The sequence below is a fragment of the Haliotis asinina genome, chromosome 6, assembly GCF_037392515.1.
Source record: "Haliotis asinina isolate JCU_RB_2024 chromosome 6, JCU_Hal_asi_v2, whole genome shotgun sequence".
Classification (NCBI taxonomy): domain Eukaryota; kingdom Metazoa; phylum Mollusca; class Gastropoda; order Lepetellida; family Haliotidae; genus Haliotis; species Haliotis asinina.
Genome location: NC_090285.1, coordinates 57,890,670 through 57,909,841, shown reverse-complemented (window position 1 = coordinate 57,909,841; position 19,172 = coordinate 57,890,670). Strand labels below are relative to the sequence as shown.

Sequence of the window (19,172 nt, the reverse complement as noted above, 5' to 3'; positions counted from 1 at the left end):
CAATTAACAATACAAGACACTTCCATGGTTTATATATGTTCCACTGTTTCTTCGGAAAGGTTCATTTGTCTTCTTTGCTGTTGACAACATAGACTTTGCAGAAGACACACCTGATGGGAAGGGAACGACACATGGAACCGTGACTGCTGTCTACCAGATGGCTGATGTCTCAGGAGAACTGATATCACAACCTCTTGACATACAGGAAAGCCAAAATCTTACAGTTGTTCCCTATCATACAAAGCTGATCCCCGGCAGAAAACCAGACTTGAAAGCCACCCCTCAATTATCAACAAATGAGACGAAACTGGACGTCAAATGAGATGGTATTTTAAAAGACTATTACTTGACACACTTTGGATGGTTAATAGCATCAGTAATGTCCAGAATGAAGGAAGAAAGGGAAGCTGACATGATTCCAGGCTGGGCTGCATACAATTCTTTACTATCTGATTGCAAACAATGACTCGAGTGGGTCCTTTGCCATTACTCCCGGAAGTTGCACACAAACGGTTAACACTACTGACGGTAATGATACATGGCTCAGAATCTCAAAGAACTGGCAATTGGAAATGATCACCCAACTGTTATTTCATTCGACATGGTGCTGTACGAGAAAGTTGTTAAACTTTTAGATTCCGGTCCTGACTTGAAAAGACAGTTTGTGCCCCGGCTTGGTGAGTTGCATGTTGTTATAGCTGCTCTGAGAGCTCTTGGTACGTCTATTGAAAATTCTGGAATTGCTGATGCCTGGATGGAAGCTGATGTTTTTGGTCCAACAACTAGACAGATACTAAAATGTATCCACTACAAATGCTGCCTCTGAGCTCATCCGTACTCTTACACTGCATTGTAAGCACTTGAGGAGTTTTTCAGGAATAAACCCGAGCTGCAAGTAGTCTACTCTGATTTCACCAAGGAAATTGTCAGAGCCTGTAATGTAGATGACAAAAGTGAAAAGTCTGAATCTGCAAAGAATGCAAATTCCAAACTGCTTAAATTTGCCATGGATGACTAATGACCAAATTTTGGTCCTGGGAGCAAGAGATGTCCAAACATGCCATGTTCAAGTCAATGATGAACTACTTGCACCGAGTTGGGGACATTCTTTTTTTCATTGCTGCATCAAGGAATGCAGACTTTAATTTGTATCTAGAGGAAAGTGAAGAACTGAGCAAACTATTTTTTGCAATGGATTGGATCAAATACAAAAGACTGTGGCCCCGATACTTAGCAGATATGTATGCACTGAGGTCAAAGCATCCATACACATGGAATGAGCTGACTAATGGAAATATATCTGTTTCCAAGAAACGTATCCCCTTAGTGTCCATTGGAGCTGATCATGCATGTGAACAACTTAACAGACAAATGAAGGTACACTCTGGTCTTGTTGGCATATCACGGAATGCAAATGCAAGACAGCATTTTTTTCTGGCAGCACCTGAGTTGTCACGATTAGCCAATGAGTTCTTCAGTCAGTTTGGTCTTGAAGCAGCTAAAATCAAGGAGCATCATGACCTTGCACCAGGTGTTATTCAGCGGGACCACATTGCAGTTGACAAAACCAAGAATGCTATCCTGGGTCACAGGAATCCTTTTACTGTTGAAGGGGACAAGCGGCACAATCTGATAACACATGCATATGTTCAAGATCAGTATGTTTCTCAGATACTGAACATAGATGAGACTGGGTAAAAGTTGTATGAAGAATATGTTGCAGAAAGAATCAATGGAACAGTCATCCAATGGACTGCAGTGAAGAAGGAAAACAACAATCTTTACATGTCTGACAGCAAGAAGCAAACAGTGAAACTTTGAGACAGGGTCGTGGACCTGAAAGAAACAAAAGACTTGTATGGACGACTGATGATTTTAGCCAGATCAAGTCATGATATTGACCTGAAACATGCTAAAGGAAGCTATGAATTCACGCTGCCACCAAGAGCATTCTTTTCTCCGGATGGCATGTTGTTGCAATGTACAGAGAAGTCAAAACTCATCAGTTGCCTTGAGGAAATGGGAAAAATCCATATGATCAGTGATCCAGAAATAGCCCCTCAACATAACCAAATTGACTCTACAGTGCATAGGATTGCTGTAGCTGATGGTACGGTTCTTCTTAAGAAGATGACACAGTTACCTTCAGCAGTGGGGACAGTAAGGGATTTAAGTCTGTGCTTCAACAACCGACTGGTGAGCCTTACAAGAAAATTTGATGAAGTTATTCTTGTGTACCTATGGACCTGATTCATTCCAGGTCCAGGATCCAGTCCAGTCCAAATAACTTGTGAAACAAAAATCAAGCACATCACATTAAAGCGATTCTTATCTCATGACCAAACTAAGGATGACCTTGCAGAGTACCTTGCAACAAAGACCATTGAGTACAACAAGGATTCATCAAAGGTCTTCATCACTGCAGTATCGGGTAACACAAGAAGTAACAGCAGCATCAACTTTGAGTCCAACAACCATGAGGAGGCTGACACACTCATGATCTACCAAGCCATCTGTTCATCTCAGCGAAACTCTTGTGACTCTGAACTCGTTTTCTTCTCTCCTGATATTGACGTCCTCCTGCTAATCATAGCAAATTATGATCACCTGCCAGTAAAGACATCTGTCTGCATGGCATCAGGTGAAGTACAAATAGAGCCTATATGGAAATCACTTGAGGCTGAAAAAGCTAAGACTCTACCAGCCTTCCATGCTTTTTCTGGAGCTGATAATACAGGTAGATTTTCTCGCGTTGGGAAGACAACTTGGTTCAAGACATTTGTAACAGCCTCCAGAGACACCTTTGAAGCTTTACAGCAGCTATCTTGTAGGGACGATCTTGCTGAAGAAACATTTTCAACATTAGCTACATTTGTATGTGCTGTGTATTGTCCAAAAGCAATCATGATGAATGAAATTCCTGAACTCAGGTGGTATTTCTTTTCAGATGTTTCAGAGAGCACAGAGTACCTGACAGATGGCAAGGTTGCCCTAAGTATGATGCCTGATTCTATCCCCACCACTGGAACATGTGCTCACAACAAGAAAGTGTTAGATTGAGGATATGAACTGCATCTACAGTTGAACATAGTATCTTCTCACTGGTCTGACAAACACTAGATGTCAGTTTATACATCAACAGAGATGCATGCTGCCAACATCCCCACCAAGGACAGTGCAGCATGTTCACCAGCACCAATGTGTAATATTGCTGTGGAGAAACATGGTCCACAAAGGAAGGAAGTCAAGCGTCACAAATGTATAGTGTGTTTGAAAGAGCTCATATGCAAGCGTGACTTTAAAACTCATACGTCCATACATATAGAGGTACGTCATGATATAGTGCAGGGAAAACGACAAATCAAAGAACTTCGTCACAAATGCATAGTATGTGAGCAAAGGTTCAGTTCGCCATATGTGATGAAAGAACATATGAATGTACACACAGGAGTGTGTAATTATGAATGCCAAATTTGTGGAAAGAAATTTTGTCAACGTAGTAGTTTGCAAAAACACAATCTCACCCACTCCACAGACAGGCCACATGAATGCATGCTCTGTACAAGGGCATTTAAGAGGGCACATCATTTGACAAATCATATGTTTAGTGTACATGAGATAAAATCGAAAATAACGTGTAGTGATTGCAACAGATACTTCTTTCCATGTGGAGGCAGTGAAGGGAGACATGCAATGAATGCCATGTGGGAGAGAACTACAAAACTGATGAAACGCCATTCAAGTGTAAACTTTGTGATGCACAGTTTATTGAACATTGGTCTCTCCGTGTCCATGTCAACACTGTACATTTAGATAAGAGAGCTTATTTATGTACTGTTTGTGGCAAAACATTTAAATCAAGCAAGGTATTGAAGGCCCATTCTGTCATTCATATGGAAGCAAGAAAAGCTGAATGTAAAATATGTCAAAAGATGGTGAAACTAACTACCATGTATCTTCACATGAAATCCCATGAGGAGAAGAAGTTTTCGTGTAATTTTTGTGGGAAAAGGTTTAGTTTGAAACACTAATTTGCCAATCATGAGAAGAGCCACCTAGGACTGAAAGCACATGCCTGTGATCTGTGTGACAAGAGATTTACTCTCCCTCATTAGCTGAGGGCCCACAAAAAGACCCACTCAGAATCCAAGAAACAAACATGACATGGCTACCTCAAACTGCACAGACAACCCTCCCCATACTTCCATGTATCCCTTGATGCAGTAATACCACAACCATTACACCAGGAGACACATTGTTTTTCTTCAAGGTTCCACAGAATGCCTACTCCATACATTCATGTGTTCATTGGTGGACATGCATATTGCACCAGAAGAGCCACATCATTTCTCTGCATTGAATATATAGAATATGTGTGAGTGAGAGAGAGAATAGTTTATGAGAAACATGAAAGATTGTATTACGTATTAGAAATAGTTTATAGGAAACATGTAGACTGTTTAAGATCGTTTCATGTGAATTTGGACATAGTGTAGGGGTTAACTGTAAAACTATTATTGGAATTTGTTATTACTAGTACGTATGTGTTAGAAATAGTTTATAGAAAACATGTAGACCTACTGTCATGAATCAGTAAATTATGTGTGATATCATTTGATTGTCATGTCTTCTTGTTGATATTTAGAGGTTTAGTCTACACTGGGTTTATCATAAAGCACCTTTTTATCAGTTCTAAATTCTAAGATGATTTGGTTAGGTATTTTTGTTTAATGGTCTGTAAATATAAATAAATATTTGATTATGGACCATACATTCTAGTGATGTGCAGCATGAGCATCAATCCACACAAATGGGATATGATGTCATGGCAACCAAGTCAGCCAGACTGACCACCCAATCCCGTTAGTCTACTCTTATGGCAAGCAAGGGTTACTGAGAACCAATTCTAACCACTTTATGGGAGAGATGAACATTTTACCCCTAGGTCTACCCATCATAGCTCGGTCACTCATAGTAATATGACCCAATGTCGCCCTGGCAACCACAGAAAAACAAAACACAGCCAATGTTCTCTCTGTTCAAGTAATGAATCTTTATGAATGAAATTTGTATGAAAGTTTTATTTATAAAAAGAGCAATATCACTCTGGCAACCACAGTAAGACAAACAGAGCAAGACATTCTGTCCAAGGATAGACACTTCAAGGATCAAGTTTTATGAAAGTTTTGTTAGTAAAAAGAGCAATATACCCTGGCAACCACTGTAAAACAAAACAACAAAATGGTCACTCTGCACAAAGATTGATTCCTTGGAAATAAAGCTTGTATGAAAGTACTATTTTTTAAAAGAGCAATATCACCCAGACAACTACTGTAACAGAAACATGGCACAACTCATCACACTGTATTGTCAACAAAACCTTCATTTTGCCCAACATTTAATTCAAACGTTTTAAAACAAACTTTGTTTGATAGTTTCATTCATAGAATATTCAAGAATGCAAACTTTTTACGGTGGTTTTAATCCATTAACCCGCTGTGTTGTGTGGAAAAGTGTATCACAATTTACTTCATTTAATGCTGTTTAGTTTAGTTGTACTCTGCACTCAGCAACATTCCAAATATATGTCGGCGGTCTGTAAATTATCAGTCTAGGCCAAACAATACATTCATCAACAGCATGAGCATCGTTCTGACCAAATGGGAACCGATGGTATGTCAATATGTGTCAACCAAATCAGCGAGCATGACCACCCAATCCCTCCAGTCGCCTCTTACAACAAGCGTAGTCGCCTGTTGTGGCAGAGTCTACCCAGGATCTTCACGCATGCTCAGGGAACTCATTGGTTAGTTTTACTTTCTGATCATGCATGAAGTTAATTAACTTTGGATGCAAAAATGAGATTCGTTTTCTATGTTAAAAAAAAGATTATTCTCAAGAAAGGCATGTTACATTTTGCATGCAAAGCTTCCGGACCCATGAAATTCCAAGCGTCTTCATAACTGAAATCGTGTTCAAGTTGATGTGTTCAGTTAAGGAGGGTGAGTGAGTTTAGTTTTACGTCACACTCAGCAATATTCCAGCTATGTGGCGGCGGTCTGTTAATAATTGAGTCTGGACCAGACAATCCAGTGATCAACAACATGAGCATCGATCTGGGCATTTGGAAACCGATGACATGTGTCAACCAAGTCGGTGAGTCTGAGCACCCGATTCCGTTAGTCGCCTCTTATGACAAGCAGGGTCGCCTTTTATGGCAAGCATGGGTTGCTGAAGGCCTATTCTACCCCGGAACCTTCACGGGGCGTTCAGTTAAGGGTTTAAACATGGCTAACGTTCACAACAATACATTAACACGTTTTAACAGTGCATTGTGATTCATCCGTTGCTTGACTATCACGTTTTAAGATACAGATTAGAACTGCAACCCATGCTAACGGCAAAGGGTGGTCAGGCACGCTGACATAGTTTTTACATGTCCTCTTATCCCAGCTGCACAGAGTGAGTTTAGTTTTACGCCACACTCAGCAATATTTCAGCTGTATAGCAGCAATCTGTAAATAATCGAGTCTGGAGCGGACAGTCCATTGATCGACAGCAGGAACATTAATCTGCGCAATTGGGAACCAATAATGTGTGAACCAAGTCAGCGAGACTGACCACCCGATCCCTTTAGTCGCCTCTTACAACGAGCACAGTCGCCTGTTGTGGCAAGCATGGCTTGCTGGAGACTTTTTCCACCCCAGACCTTCACGGGTCTAACTGCATAGATCGATGCTTGAGATGTTCTACTTGGGTTGTCTGGTCCAGACCTGATTATTTACAGACTTACGCCTTATAGCTGGAATACTGCTGACTTAGGAGTTAACAACAAACAAACAAACTCAAATTGTTACTCTCAAATCTCAACAGGGGTCCTATTCTTTCTAAGAGTTTTATATTAGTCTGCCAGAACCTTTACAGCTAGACCATGAAGACACTACTCTTTATAGGAACAATACAGCTGACACTAAAGAGCAGCAAGTCCAGACACTTAGGTGGAAAGAACCCGGATAGGACCCGAGTTCATGTGCACAACACATGCAGTTCACTAAATACGCAAACTTAGTGACACTCCCCCAATCCATCTCCGCCCCAACCCCTCAGCCCACCCACCCCCACCCCATATTGATGACCGCCCTCCCCCATCCTCATCCTCCTCCTCATCATCAACAACAACAACAACAACATCGATTCCTAGCCATAACGTATGCACTACTAAGAGTGTAACAAGTAGTGGAAACTACGACCAACTGAAGGTACGTCACACTTAGGGGCAGATAACTGTAACGAGTGGATTGTAAAATCCGGAGGGAAAAAATATTATTGCACTTAATCAGAAATTCAAGATTAGGAATTTCTACAGTTTCCTGAAAGTGGAAATGAAATGACTATCAATACCCTTGTTTTTCAAATAGTTTTCATGTTTCATGTTTTGGTGCTGCACATTCATCGAAAATCGGTCTCTCCCGGATAATATGATGTTGAACTTCCGGTATTTCTCTTTACGATTTAATCATGGCGCAAGCAGATGAGAAAGCAGCGCTGAAATATATAGTTTACGATTTTCTTAAGCAGTCCTGTAAGGATGCTGCGACATATTTCCAGAAGAAATTCAATATTGTAAGTCGGATTATATTTCTGGTATATTTGCCTGTGTGTATAATTTTGGGATACACAACAAAGCACGAAGTAGAACACGTGGTTTGGGAAAGCACGTGGCTGGTGTTCGCGTTTGTTTCAATGATTTTGCCTTTTCTGTTTTGTGTTGTAGTATTTTGTTTTGTCATATCTGTTGTTGGCAGGTAGTGAAAGTACGTTGTAAATAAAATGAGTACTTGATCATCGAAGCATAAACTAACGCCACAACTCATTATTTCAACAATAAATTCATTGTCTGTAGGAAATTTTAAATATGTCCTCATATCTGTGAAGTCCCATTTTCACTCTACTGCCTAAAACAGGTTTCTTTAAGGTAAAACCCTTATCTGAATAGATCGTTGAGATGAGGAAATTTCCCCAGTGAATTGAATGTGACAGTTGTTCAATGCGTTTTAATTTGAGTTTCATGTATTGAAATGTTGACAAACTTTATGGTTAATGTTCAACATCTTTGATTTCTTGAGTGCAGTGTATCAGTACAAAGTCTTTGAAAAGCAGGATTCCGACCGAAGAATCTGAATCAAGACATGCTTTTGAAATAACAGAAGTTGTTATCAATAATGTTTGTCAATATTGTACTTCCTAAGTTCAAAAATGCCATTTTTCGTCCAAAATTATATACTAGACATAATAGAGAATATTGCTTATCACTTAAACAGTCCAGTCTTTTTATTTACTTAAATGCTATATAATTGATGAAATGAACAAGTAACTTATATATTTATATCACATCGAAACTCTGTTCTTATATAATTATACAACACTAAAACATTAAACATATAATGTCATCCGGCATCTTATGAAGGACATGAATCGTAATCTCTGTGCTAAGGTATCAGATGAGATATGGTAAAGACAGGTGCTCTTATCTGTCAACGATGACATTCACCTGTGTCAGAAACAATAAGTTTTTGTGTCAAGTTTCTAAACCTGATGAAAATATGTTAATAATGTTTTTCAGAAGGGCCAGGTGACTGGGTCACCCAAATTAGAGGAACTCTACACAGCATGGCAAAGGTGAGTGTTTAAGTACCGCAAGCAGATACTTTTAGCATTTTCAACTGCCTTTTTGTCTAACTTAATGAAGTGAGTTGTTCGAGTTTGGTGCAAGTGAAAGTTATAGGTTGAATGTGATGTAAGGGAATGCTGTTGATTGGGTGTGTTACAAGTGATGCTGATTTTGCAGTAACCATGGTAAACGGAAGCTATCCCTGACTGCAGAACCCAAGGCGAAAAAGTCCAAACCAGACTCCTCCAGTTCCGACTCTGATTCAGACTCAGACAGGTGAGACAAATATGCTGACATGAATACTGTTAGAAGATGAGGTAGCATGGTAATTGAGATTGGCATCCCTGTCAATAATTGTTTCAGAGCTACAGAAAATTATGAAATACAGACTGCAGTGGTGTCGAATTTTGGAATGATACAATAAGGGGAGACCTTGTAGATGGATTAATAATGTTAACTTACTTGCTTCTTAAAACTATATATATATAAAAGGCAACCATGTTTGTCATAAGAGACCACTAACAGGATTGGATGGTCAGACTGGTTGACACAAGTCATCACTTCCCAATTGCGTAGATCGATGCTCATGTTGTTGATCACTAGATTGACTGGTCCAGACTTGATAATTTACTGACTGCCGCGATATAGGTGGAATATTGCTGAGTGCGTCAATCAGTCACTAACTCACTTTCTTATGGGCAAGTGTATAAGACATGTTCTGACAAATGAAAGCAGTATCTCTCTTTAACATATCCTGATTATGAATTGTAGGGTTATGAGGTTTTCATACACTTAGGTATTTTAGCTGAGCATTGACAAGAAGACAGCTTTTCATGAGATTGAAAAGTCCGTAAAGAGCTAGGAAATCAAGTTATTTGATTTTTTTGTAAGAATTAATATGTTTGAATGTTTTTTGGGTTATGACCATAAGGATAGATGTAATAAATAAATCATTGTAAATTTAGATGTTACATATTTGTAAAACTACTTGGTAGTAATCGATAATTTCATTAGGATTCCATGTGACAACATTGGTGCCTGAATAGATGAGATTGATAGCCTTGATGGTAACACCAAACTATGTATTTATTATTTCACAGTGATGAAGAACCACAGAAAAAAGCAGCTACACCCACTTTAGCAAAGGGCACACCTAAGGCTGGCAACAAGAGGACACATGAGAGTAGTAGCTCTGATAGCAGCTCTGAGGAAGAGAAGAAAGCACCCTCTGGACCTGTTGCCAAGGTAGCAAAGAAGGACAGTGGAACCTCTGATTCTGACTCTGATTCTGATAGTTCTACTGAAGACAAGAAGAAAGCTGTCAAAGCGACAGTAGCCAAGAAAGTTGCAGTGCAAAAGAAAGTGCCAGTGAAGAAGACTGAGAGCTCTAGTAGTGACTCTGACAGCTCTGATGATGAAGATGAAGACCCAAAGAAACCTGTCCAGAAGAAGGCACCAGCCTCCAAAACTGCTACTTTTAAGCAAAGTGTTGTCAAGAAGGGTGATTCTTCATCAGATGATTCAAGTTCTGATGAGGATGATGTTCCAAAGAAAGTTCCACCAAAGCCTGCATCAAAACAGATGACTGGAAAGAAAGTTCAGGCCAAAAAGGCTGAATCTTCAAGTTCAGACTCCAGCTCTGGGGAAGAAGCTCCTAAAAGTGCTGCCAGTAATGCTGCCATTGGGAAGAAGCCTATTTCAGTAGTAAAGAAGAGTAACAAAGATTCAAGCAGTTCAGAATCTGATTCAAGCTCTGATGAAGACACTAAAAAAACACCTGCTAAGAAAGTAGCTACTGCAGCTAAGAGCCCAGTTGCAGCCAAGAACACACAGAAAAAGGCAGATTCCAGCAGCTCAGATTCTGATTCCAGCTCTGATGAGGATACGAAACAAGCAGCAGCTAAGAAGGTAGCCACTCCTGCTAAGAAGGTAGCCTCTCCTGCTAAGAAGGTAGCCACTCCTGCTAAGAAAGTAGCCACTCCTGCTAAGAGACCAGCTGCAGCCAAGAGCACTCCGAAAAAGGCAGATTCCAGCAGCTCAGATTCTGATTCCAGCTCCGATGAGGATACGAAACAAGCAGCAGCAAAGAAGGTAGCCACTCCTGCTAAGAAAGTAGCGGCTCCTGCTAAGAGTCCAGCTGCAGCCAAGAGCACACCGAAAAAGGCGGATTCCAGCAGCTCAGATTCTGATTCAAGCTCCGATGAGGATACGAAAGAAGCAGCAGCAAAGAAGGTAGCCACTCCTGCTAAGAAAGTAGCCGCTCCTGCTAAGAGCCCTGCTGCAGCCAAGGCTACACCAAAAAAGGCAGATTCCAGCAGCTCAGATTCTGATTCTAGTTCTGATGAGGATACAAAAAAAGTGGCTGCTAAGAAGGTAGCTACTCCTGCTAAGAGCCCTGCTGCAGCCAAGAGTACACCAAAAAAGGCAGATTCCAGCAGCTCAGATTCTGATTCTAGTTCTGATGAGGATACGAAAAAAGCAGCTGCTAAGAAGGTAGCTACTCCTGCTAAGAGCCCTGCTGCAGCCATGAGTACACCAAAAAAGGCAGATTCCAGCAGCTCAGATTCTGATTCTAGTTCCGATGAGGATATGAAAAAAGTAGCTACTCCTGCGAAGAGCCCAGCTGCAGCCAAGAGTACACCAAAAAAGGCAGATTCCAGCAGCTCAGATTCTGATTCTAGTTCTGATGAGGATACGAAAAAAGCAGCTGCTAAGAAGGTAGCTACTTCTGCTAAGAGCCCAGCTGCATCCAAGGCTACACCTAAAAAGGCAGATTCCAGCAGCTCAGATTCTTATTCTAGTTCCGATGAGGATACGAAAAAAGCAGCTGCTAAGAAAGTAGCTACTCCTGCTAAGAGCCCTGCTGCAGCCAAGGCTACACCTAAAAAGGCAGATTCCAGCAGCTCAGATTCTGATTCTAGTTCTGATGAGGATACGAAAAAAGCAACTGCTAAGAAAGTAGCTGCTCCAGCTAAGAGTCCTGCTGCAGCCAAGGCTACACCTAAAAAGGCAGATTCCAGCAGCTCAGATTCTGATTCTAGTTCCGATGAGGATACGAAAAAAGCAGCTGCTAAGAAAGTAGCTACTCCTGCTAAGAGCCCAGCTGCAGCCAAGGCTACACCTAAAAAGGCAGACTCTAGCAGCTCAGATTCTGATTCTAGTTCCGATGAGGATACGAAAAAAGTTGCTGCGAAGAAAATAGCTACTCCTGCTAAGAGCCCTGCTGCCGCCAAGGCTACACCTAAAAAGGCAGATTCCAGCAGCTCAGATTCTGATTCTAGTTCCGATGAGGATACGAATAAAGCAGCTGCTAAGAAAGTAGCTACTCCTGCTAAGAGCCCTGCTGCAGCCAAGGCTACACCAAAAAAGGCAGATTCCAGCAGCTCAGATTCTGATTCTAGTTCCGATGAGGATACGAAAAAAGCAGCTGCTAAGAAAGTAGCTACTCCTGCTAAGAGCCCAGCTGCAGCCAAGGCTACACCAAAAAAGGCAGATTCCAGCAGCTCAGATTCTGATTCTAGTTCTGATGAGGATACAAAAAAAGCAGCTACTAAGAAAATAGCTACTTCTGCTAAGAGCCCAGCTGCAACCAAAGGAGCAGCCCAAGGCAAAACAACACCAAATATTGCCCCGAAAAAACAAGAATCTTCCAGTTCTGACAGTTCAAGCTCTGATTCTGATGTCAAAAAGACTCCTACTGGCAAGAATTTGAAGAGAGCAATAGGCACCCCTGCTGCTAAAAGCACACCTTTACAGAAAATTGTCAGCAAAAAGGCTGAATCCAGTTCTAGTTCAGACTCTGATAGTGATAGTGATGATGACAAGCCTAAGCAGAAGGCTTCTACCTCGGTGACAAAGACACCTGTTAAGCAGGCTTCAAAGGATAGCAGCTCTGATTCTGATAGTTCAGATAGTGATACAGACAGTGGTAAGAAACAGACACCCAAAGCCAGTGTTAAAACGTCTCATAACTCTACTCCAGCCAAGACAGTGAAGGATGCAAGTAGCACAGTGTCAGACAGTTCTAGTGAGTCAGAATCGAAAGCTAAAACTCCAATTATGAATGGGAAGAGCTCTGATAACTCTGATTCAGGTGTATCCACAGCATCGGATCAGGTGAAGGTTTGTGTATTTTTGTTGTTACCATTGTAATCTACATGAAAGCACTCCCTGAATTTCCCCTGAGATACAGTACTAGTGCACTGGTTATGAACACAGTCTGAATGTCTGAAGAACTCCTGCATATCTTTGAACTGTTTTGGCATTATGTACCCGTGTAGGTCCGGGTTGGAATATTGGCATTCAGTAACCCATGCTTGTTGAAAGAGGCAACTAACAGGGTCAGGTGGTTATTCTTGGTGACTTTGTTAACACATCATCATTGCCCATTTGCGATGCTCCTGCTTTTAATCAGTGAATTGTCTGGTCCAGACTGCTGCCATATAGCTGAAATATTGCTGTGTGCAGTGTAAAACTAAACTCTCACTCACTCTCTCATATGGTTTGAAGTAAGTTATAAACTGCTCCAAACCATAGATGAAACTCTTATCAAAACTCGCTTGACACACATGGAGTCTCACTGATATACCTACTCAGTGATTGACAAGTAACTTAAGAAAGTCTTTGTTGATCACTGGATTGTCTGGTCCAGACTTAATTATTTACAGACCAGTCCCATATTGCTGGAATATTGCTGATTGTGTCGTAAAACACCAACCGATCAATCAGAAAGTCTTTTCAGTACTACCCCCATTGTTGATTTGTCATTTATAAACCTTTACAGACTTTGCAACTTTTCCCTGTATCAGGGTCTCATTTCCCAAAGTGATTGTAGTGCTATAATCTGTGTTTAAGTATCACCATACTGTTACGACTGCTTTGAAGAACAGAGACAAGGGTCGCTGGGTTGGGGTGGGCGGGGCAGGGCATAATGTCATTCTTAGGTTTACCAGGACTAAACCTATACATATAATTTATTGTGAAATTGAAACTTGTTTTTGTCACAATATGGCTGAAATACTGCCATTTAATTTACCTCACTATAGATACTTGTGAATAGAATACACAAGAAAAACTCATAAATTGTGTATTTTATTTTTTCTTTATAGAAAACTTCTGCAGATACTGACAGTACAAAGCAGAAAGGGCATCAGGTATGTAGAATAACATTCAGAGGTGAGCTGTTCCAATCCCTATTCCCCAGAATGTTCTTATTCCTATGGACTCGTGAAGGTCTGTGGTAGAATAGGCTTTCAGCAACCCATGCTTTCCAGAAAAGGTGACTACGCTTGTCACAAGAGGCAACTAATGGGATCGGGTGGCCACGCTCGCTGACTTGTTTGACACATGTCATTGGTTCCCAATTGCGCAGGTCGATGCTCGTGTTGTTGATCACTGGATTGTCTGGTCCAGACTCGATTATTTACAGACCACTAAAATATAGCTGGAATATTGCAGAGTGCGGTGTAAAACTAAACTCACTCACTTATTCCTATGATCACCATACAGTGACCCAGAAACAAACAACAGTAATAATTGTCTGGTCGCATTGTATGTGGTTGAACTGCTTGTCAGCCTACAAGACAGTCACTGAAGTTGACAGCTGTGGTTTAGCCCCTGTCCCTACAATGCCAATAGGATGTTAAAGGGTGATATACAACTTGTTACTGTGTCTGGTGCTAGCCTATACTATAGACATGGTTATCTCAGGATCAGTGTACTGTGTCTGTATGTTTACCTTGCTGTGATTTCTCAGTCTACTAGTACAAAAACAAGCCTAGTACACTCAGCCACATGCACATACGTAGTTATATACATGTTACCATATAAGTGAAACGATTTTGGATATGACTTGGAATCCTATTTCACACCATCTCACCTTGTCATGTAAGAATAGAGGAGTTTCTACGTTATTTCTATATCAGCCTGTGAAGAACCGGGTTAGAAATGGTCTTCAGTAATCATAAGAAGGGACTAATGGGATCGAGTGGTCAGGCTTTATGACACCATGTCCCCATTGCGTAGAACATATCCCCACAGTGTGGATCAATGCTCCTGCTATCGACCTCAGGGTTGTCTCGTCCAGACTCAAATATTTACAGGCCGCTGTCATATAGTTTGAATGTTGCTAAGTTAAAATGTCTAAACCAATCCAAACCTCTTTATATCATGTCTGTAGTAGTACAGAATTCTTGTACTAGAGTATTTTACCTTTTATTGTCATTCAGTATGCATTACTCTTTCAGCGACGAACAAGTGAGCCCTTCAGACGTGTTAAGGCTGAAGACGTACATGTGGATGCCAAGTTTGCCAACAATTCGTTTGAAGCAAAGGTAACATCAGAAACAGTTTGTCACTATATTTCATAGGGCACTGAGGTTTAAGAATATCAACTTTAATAGAGGAAAACAAAAACTTTGCTATGAAAGTCATAGCAAATGCAGTTGCAAATCTAGATGCTTGTCAGGTGGTTGATCAGAGTATGTATCAGGAACTGACGATGTCATTTTAAGAGACACAACTTATGTTTAGGAAAATATAGTAATGAATTTGTTCATTTAAAGTCTACAGGTTCTGAACTGTCAAACGGGTAGTAGCAGTGATTTTATGGTGCAATTTGCAGAGTTGCATCCCTTGTTGTTTAAGGATATTCTTATTATGGGTTCGAATCCAATGTTTTTGCTAAGTTATGATCCTTGGTTTGTAAGCACCAGATCCTGGCTATTATTTCACAGGTGCCTTTACCATCTATGAAATGCACCTCTTGATGTTCCTTATTGTAAATGTTTGCAAATACTTTATTTTAGGGTTAGATTTATTTGTTGATTAATGCCACACTCAGCAATATTCCAGCTACATTGTGTCAATATGTAAATAATTGAGTCTTGAACCATGTGATCAAGTGATGAATGTCAGCATTAATCTGTTAGTAAGTCTCACCCCCCGATTCTGTCAGTTACCTCTTATGACAAGCACCTGTCTGCCACAACTTGTCTGTTAATGGATATGGATGTGACACTTAGTGATTGTCTTAATGGTTGATGGCAGTATCAGTCACTGGTTTGTCTGACCCATTCTATTATTTACTTACCATTATGAAACAACTAGAATATGTTGCAGCAAGCTGGTAAACTACGGTGAAATGAAACCTGTTGAATGTGAATGAGTGAGTGAGTTTAGTTTTACGCCGCACTCAGCAATATTACAGCTATATTGCGGCGGTCTGTAAATAATCGAGTCTGGACCAGACAATCCAGTGATCAACAACATGAGCATCGATCTGCGCAATTGGGAACCGATGACATGCGTCAACCAAGTCAGCGAGCCTGACCACCCGATCCCGTTAGTCGCCTCTTACGACAAGCTGAGTCACCTTTTATGGCAAGCATGGGTTGCTGAAGGCCTATTCTACCCCGGGACCTTCACGGGTCAGTTGAATGTGAAAGTAGGGTTGAGTATTAACCATTGTTCATCATGTGTTACCAGAGCGGCGCCAAAGGATCATGGGGAGAGAAGGCTAACAAAGACCTCAAATTCACAAAAGGGAAAAGCTTCCGCCATGAGAAGACAAAGAAGAAAAGAGGAAGTTACAAAGGAGGTGCCATTGACACGAATGTTCACTCTGTCAAGTTTGATTAAACTGAAAAGGGAAGACTGTCTAATTGCACATTTGAGTGACACAGGAGTGCAGTCAGATTTTAACTGACATATCTATCTGATGGAAGGTAGACGTGAATGTTCACTCTAAGGTTTGCCAGAGCAGGCTGGCTGAAGATTGGCATTGATGTTCAGGATCAAGTAAAACATCAACTGATGAAAATAGAACTTTATGCTGATTTGAAGATTTAGCTGTGACATCTTATATTAGCATATCACTGTATGCTCCTGTTGAAATGTCCGTCATGAAAGCAGACATTTGTAAATTTATTGAAACAGTTGTGGAGAGTTCCAAATGTAGATAGGTGCCAACATTGATATGTTAAAATGGAAAAGGTCGAGTGGGAAATTTGGGCAAACCTGTTTCTAGGTTTTTAACATCACAACAAATGCTCGTGTCTCACTGAAGTGGTACAAATCTGACACCTGCATCATTTCAGGCTTTTGTACCACAATTTGGTGACATGCTGTGGTGGAATATGTTTAAAGCAGTGTTAAATCTTTTCTCGGTTGACCTGCTGTCCGTGAGTGTCATAGATGTTTGTCCAGTAGTAAACATGTCCAGACCTACTGGTCATACCACCTTCACCAGATAACGGGTTGGCATGTATCTGAAATGGAGGATATTGACTCACTCAGAACTTTGTAACTGACATGTTATTTCATGGTTGTTATAGGGGTGGCCCAGTGGTTGCAGTGTTTAGGTTGCCATGCAGCTTAGTCACACCACTTTATTTAACAGTGATATTGGGAGAATTTGCTGAAATATGCAAAACTCTGCATGATTGTTAATCGAGGGATCACTAAGGGCTTGATGTGCTGCCCCTTTGTCCTGGATTTCACCAGAGGTTAGAAAACATTTTGCATGCCTCTACTCCACCCTGAAACAAAATTGGTGTCTTGACCACAACGTGTTGAAAGAGTCATGTCATTAAGAACAGATGGGGTAGCTGAGTGTAGAAATTGACTGGTATCAGATTCAGTGATCAGGGTTTGATTCCCGAAGTGAATCCTATGTGTGAATCTGATTCTTGGTGTCACTATTTATGATATCACTTTCAGATATCATGTACGAAACATTGTCATCATACTCATTCTCTCTCCATTTAACTCAGTTTGTTCATGGGCCAGCTCATTATGCTTCTAAGCAAAGTTTACTACTTGAAAAAAGTTTCAGGACGCCTGATTCGTATTTTCACAGGACAATAGTTAACTGTGGTCATGACATACAGTATTGCTTAACTTATTATTAGTAGTGTATGTCAGCATCTGTTTGTATTTTCAGTACTTTACCAAATTTCTTTGTATGTACAGTATGTTCAGATATATCATGACCACATTTTGTTTTGAATATTCTTCATCTGAGCCATATTGTCCTGTCAGTATTGCTTATTTTTCATGCACTGTTGGCAAGATGTGGTCGACAATGCAACTTCTTTGCCGCTGATGTAATCGCCATCGATCATGCACCATGTATGGGGGATAATGGTCTGTACACTGATAGAGCCTCAGAATAGGCGAACAGTACTGTGTAACGTGATGGGACATATGAAAATACATGTAGTTAATAGACTGTATCCATTAATGTGTGTATCAATTGAGTTTTCTTTGTCTCCTTTTACTAAACTTGTAGTGTGGATTGAATAATAATTACTAGAAGTTAAATTGTGGATATCACGTCAGTGTGAAAAGAATCAAACAGAAGTCAGATCCTGTGTAGTAAGTTACTTAATTATGGTAATATGACATTACCATATACCTTTCAGTCAGATGGTTTTTTTTTTAGTGCAGCATATTTTTAATCATATTATTGCTATTGTCATTTGTTTTGTTTTTGTAAATATGTTTGTGAACTATGTGGATCTACTTGACTTCAACTCGGCAAAAAAAAATGGGACTTAACATGATTTGTTTTGTTTTGCTAAGTTTGAACAGCACTTGTGAGATTCAGAAAATGTAGATTCTCAACATTTCAAGCATTTAACGATGGAATATCTTTATTCAGTCAACATTCTATGTTGAGTAAAATTTGCTCATCTGAAATAGTTTTGAGTTAAGTTTAAATGCACTAACTGATTCTGTTGTACCAGCAAATATTTCCTATTTATGCACCATTTTCTAATGTTTGATTATATCTGGGTTATGGAAATGTCTATATTTTGCTAAAAGAAATCGAAATAAATTCTGTTGACTATAAATGTCTGTGTGTGACGGTCATTGCCTGTCTTACTGACTCCATGTGATAAGTCTTGCAGACATGAAAGAAATGAAAATAATATTGCAGTTGTTTGGACAGACTCAGGTAGACACAATTTTAGTTGTGCGATTTGTTTGACACAAATGGCAGACGATTGCAAGGATGATATGGCCGCATAAAAACGGGGTGTGGTCAAAATGAGCTGATGCATGCTATCGTCTGGCATTTGTGTCAAAATAGTTTAGTTGATGGTCAAAATCAGCTTTCAATCAACTTGTAGAAGTAACATTAAATAACGCGTGGGCGTCATGAGTGGTGATTGATAGGCCAGTCACGCATGATTATGTTTGAATGAAGTTTTAATCAGTGGTATGTGATGGTAGCCTAGCGATCATCAAAGGGTGGGTGGGGTACACCAAAGTGTCCTGTCTTGTCTAGGTATATTGTACTGTGAAGCATTTAAAGTTGGGGGTCATCACAAAATTTTTATACATTTAAAGAAAACTCTTTAATCCTTGCAGTGACACGAGGGCCTGTGGGTACGACGTGTTGATTTGCACAGTCAAATGCATTGTATGTATTTGAATTTTTGTTAGGGCAAATTTGTGTATATAGAAAGATACTGAGACAAAACTTCTGCCTTGCCCA

The 19,172-nt window shown here is 40.3% G+C and overlaps 1 protein-coding gene and 1 pseudogene across 1 annotated transcript; both read left to right on the top strand.

Annotated features, from left to right (window-relative positions):
* The first annotated feature begins 1,627 nt into the window (after window positions 1-1,627).
* LOC137286445 (zinc finger protein 878-like) lies at window positions 1,628-4,491 on the top strand (annotated as a pseudogene).
* Window positions 4,492-7,493: 3,002 nt separating this feature from the next.
* On the top strand, window positions 7,494-18,525 carry LOC137286444 (nucleolar and coiled-body phosphoprotein 1-like). The gene is made up of 7 exons (XM_067818316.1): window positions 7,494-7,623; window positions 8,624-8,679; window positions 8,849-8,947; window positions 9,772-12,793; window positions 13,780-13,824; window positions 14,917-15,003; window positions 16,157-18,525. The coding sequence occupies exons 1-7, from the start codon at window positions 7,519-7,521 to the stop codon at window positions 16,307-16,309; spliced, it is 3,567 nt and encodes a 1,188-aa protein (XP_067674417.1). The 5' UTR covers window positions 7,494-7,518; the 3' UTR covers window positions 16,310-18,525.
* The last annotated feature ends 647 nt before the right edge of the window (window positions 18,526-19,172 follow it).

What these genes read in the sequence shown, in the direction of transcription:
- LOC137286444 (XM_067818316.1), top strand. Translation starts at nt 7,519, where the DNA reads ATGGCGCAAGCAGATGAGAAAGCAGCGCTGAAATATATAGTTTACGAT. An exon ending in CAGCATCGGATCAGGTGAAG is followed by an intron (nt 12,794 to 13,779) that starts GTTTGTGTATTT and finishes TTTTCTTTATAG; the next exon opens with AAAACTTCTGCAGATACTGA. An exon ending in ACAATTCGTTTGAAGCAAAG is followed by an intron (nt 15,004 to 16,156) that starts GTAACATCAGAA and finishes ATGTGTTACCAG; the next exon opens with AGCGGCGCCAAAGGATCATG.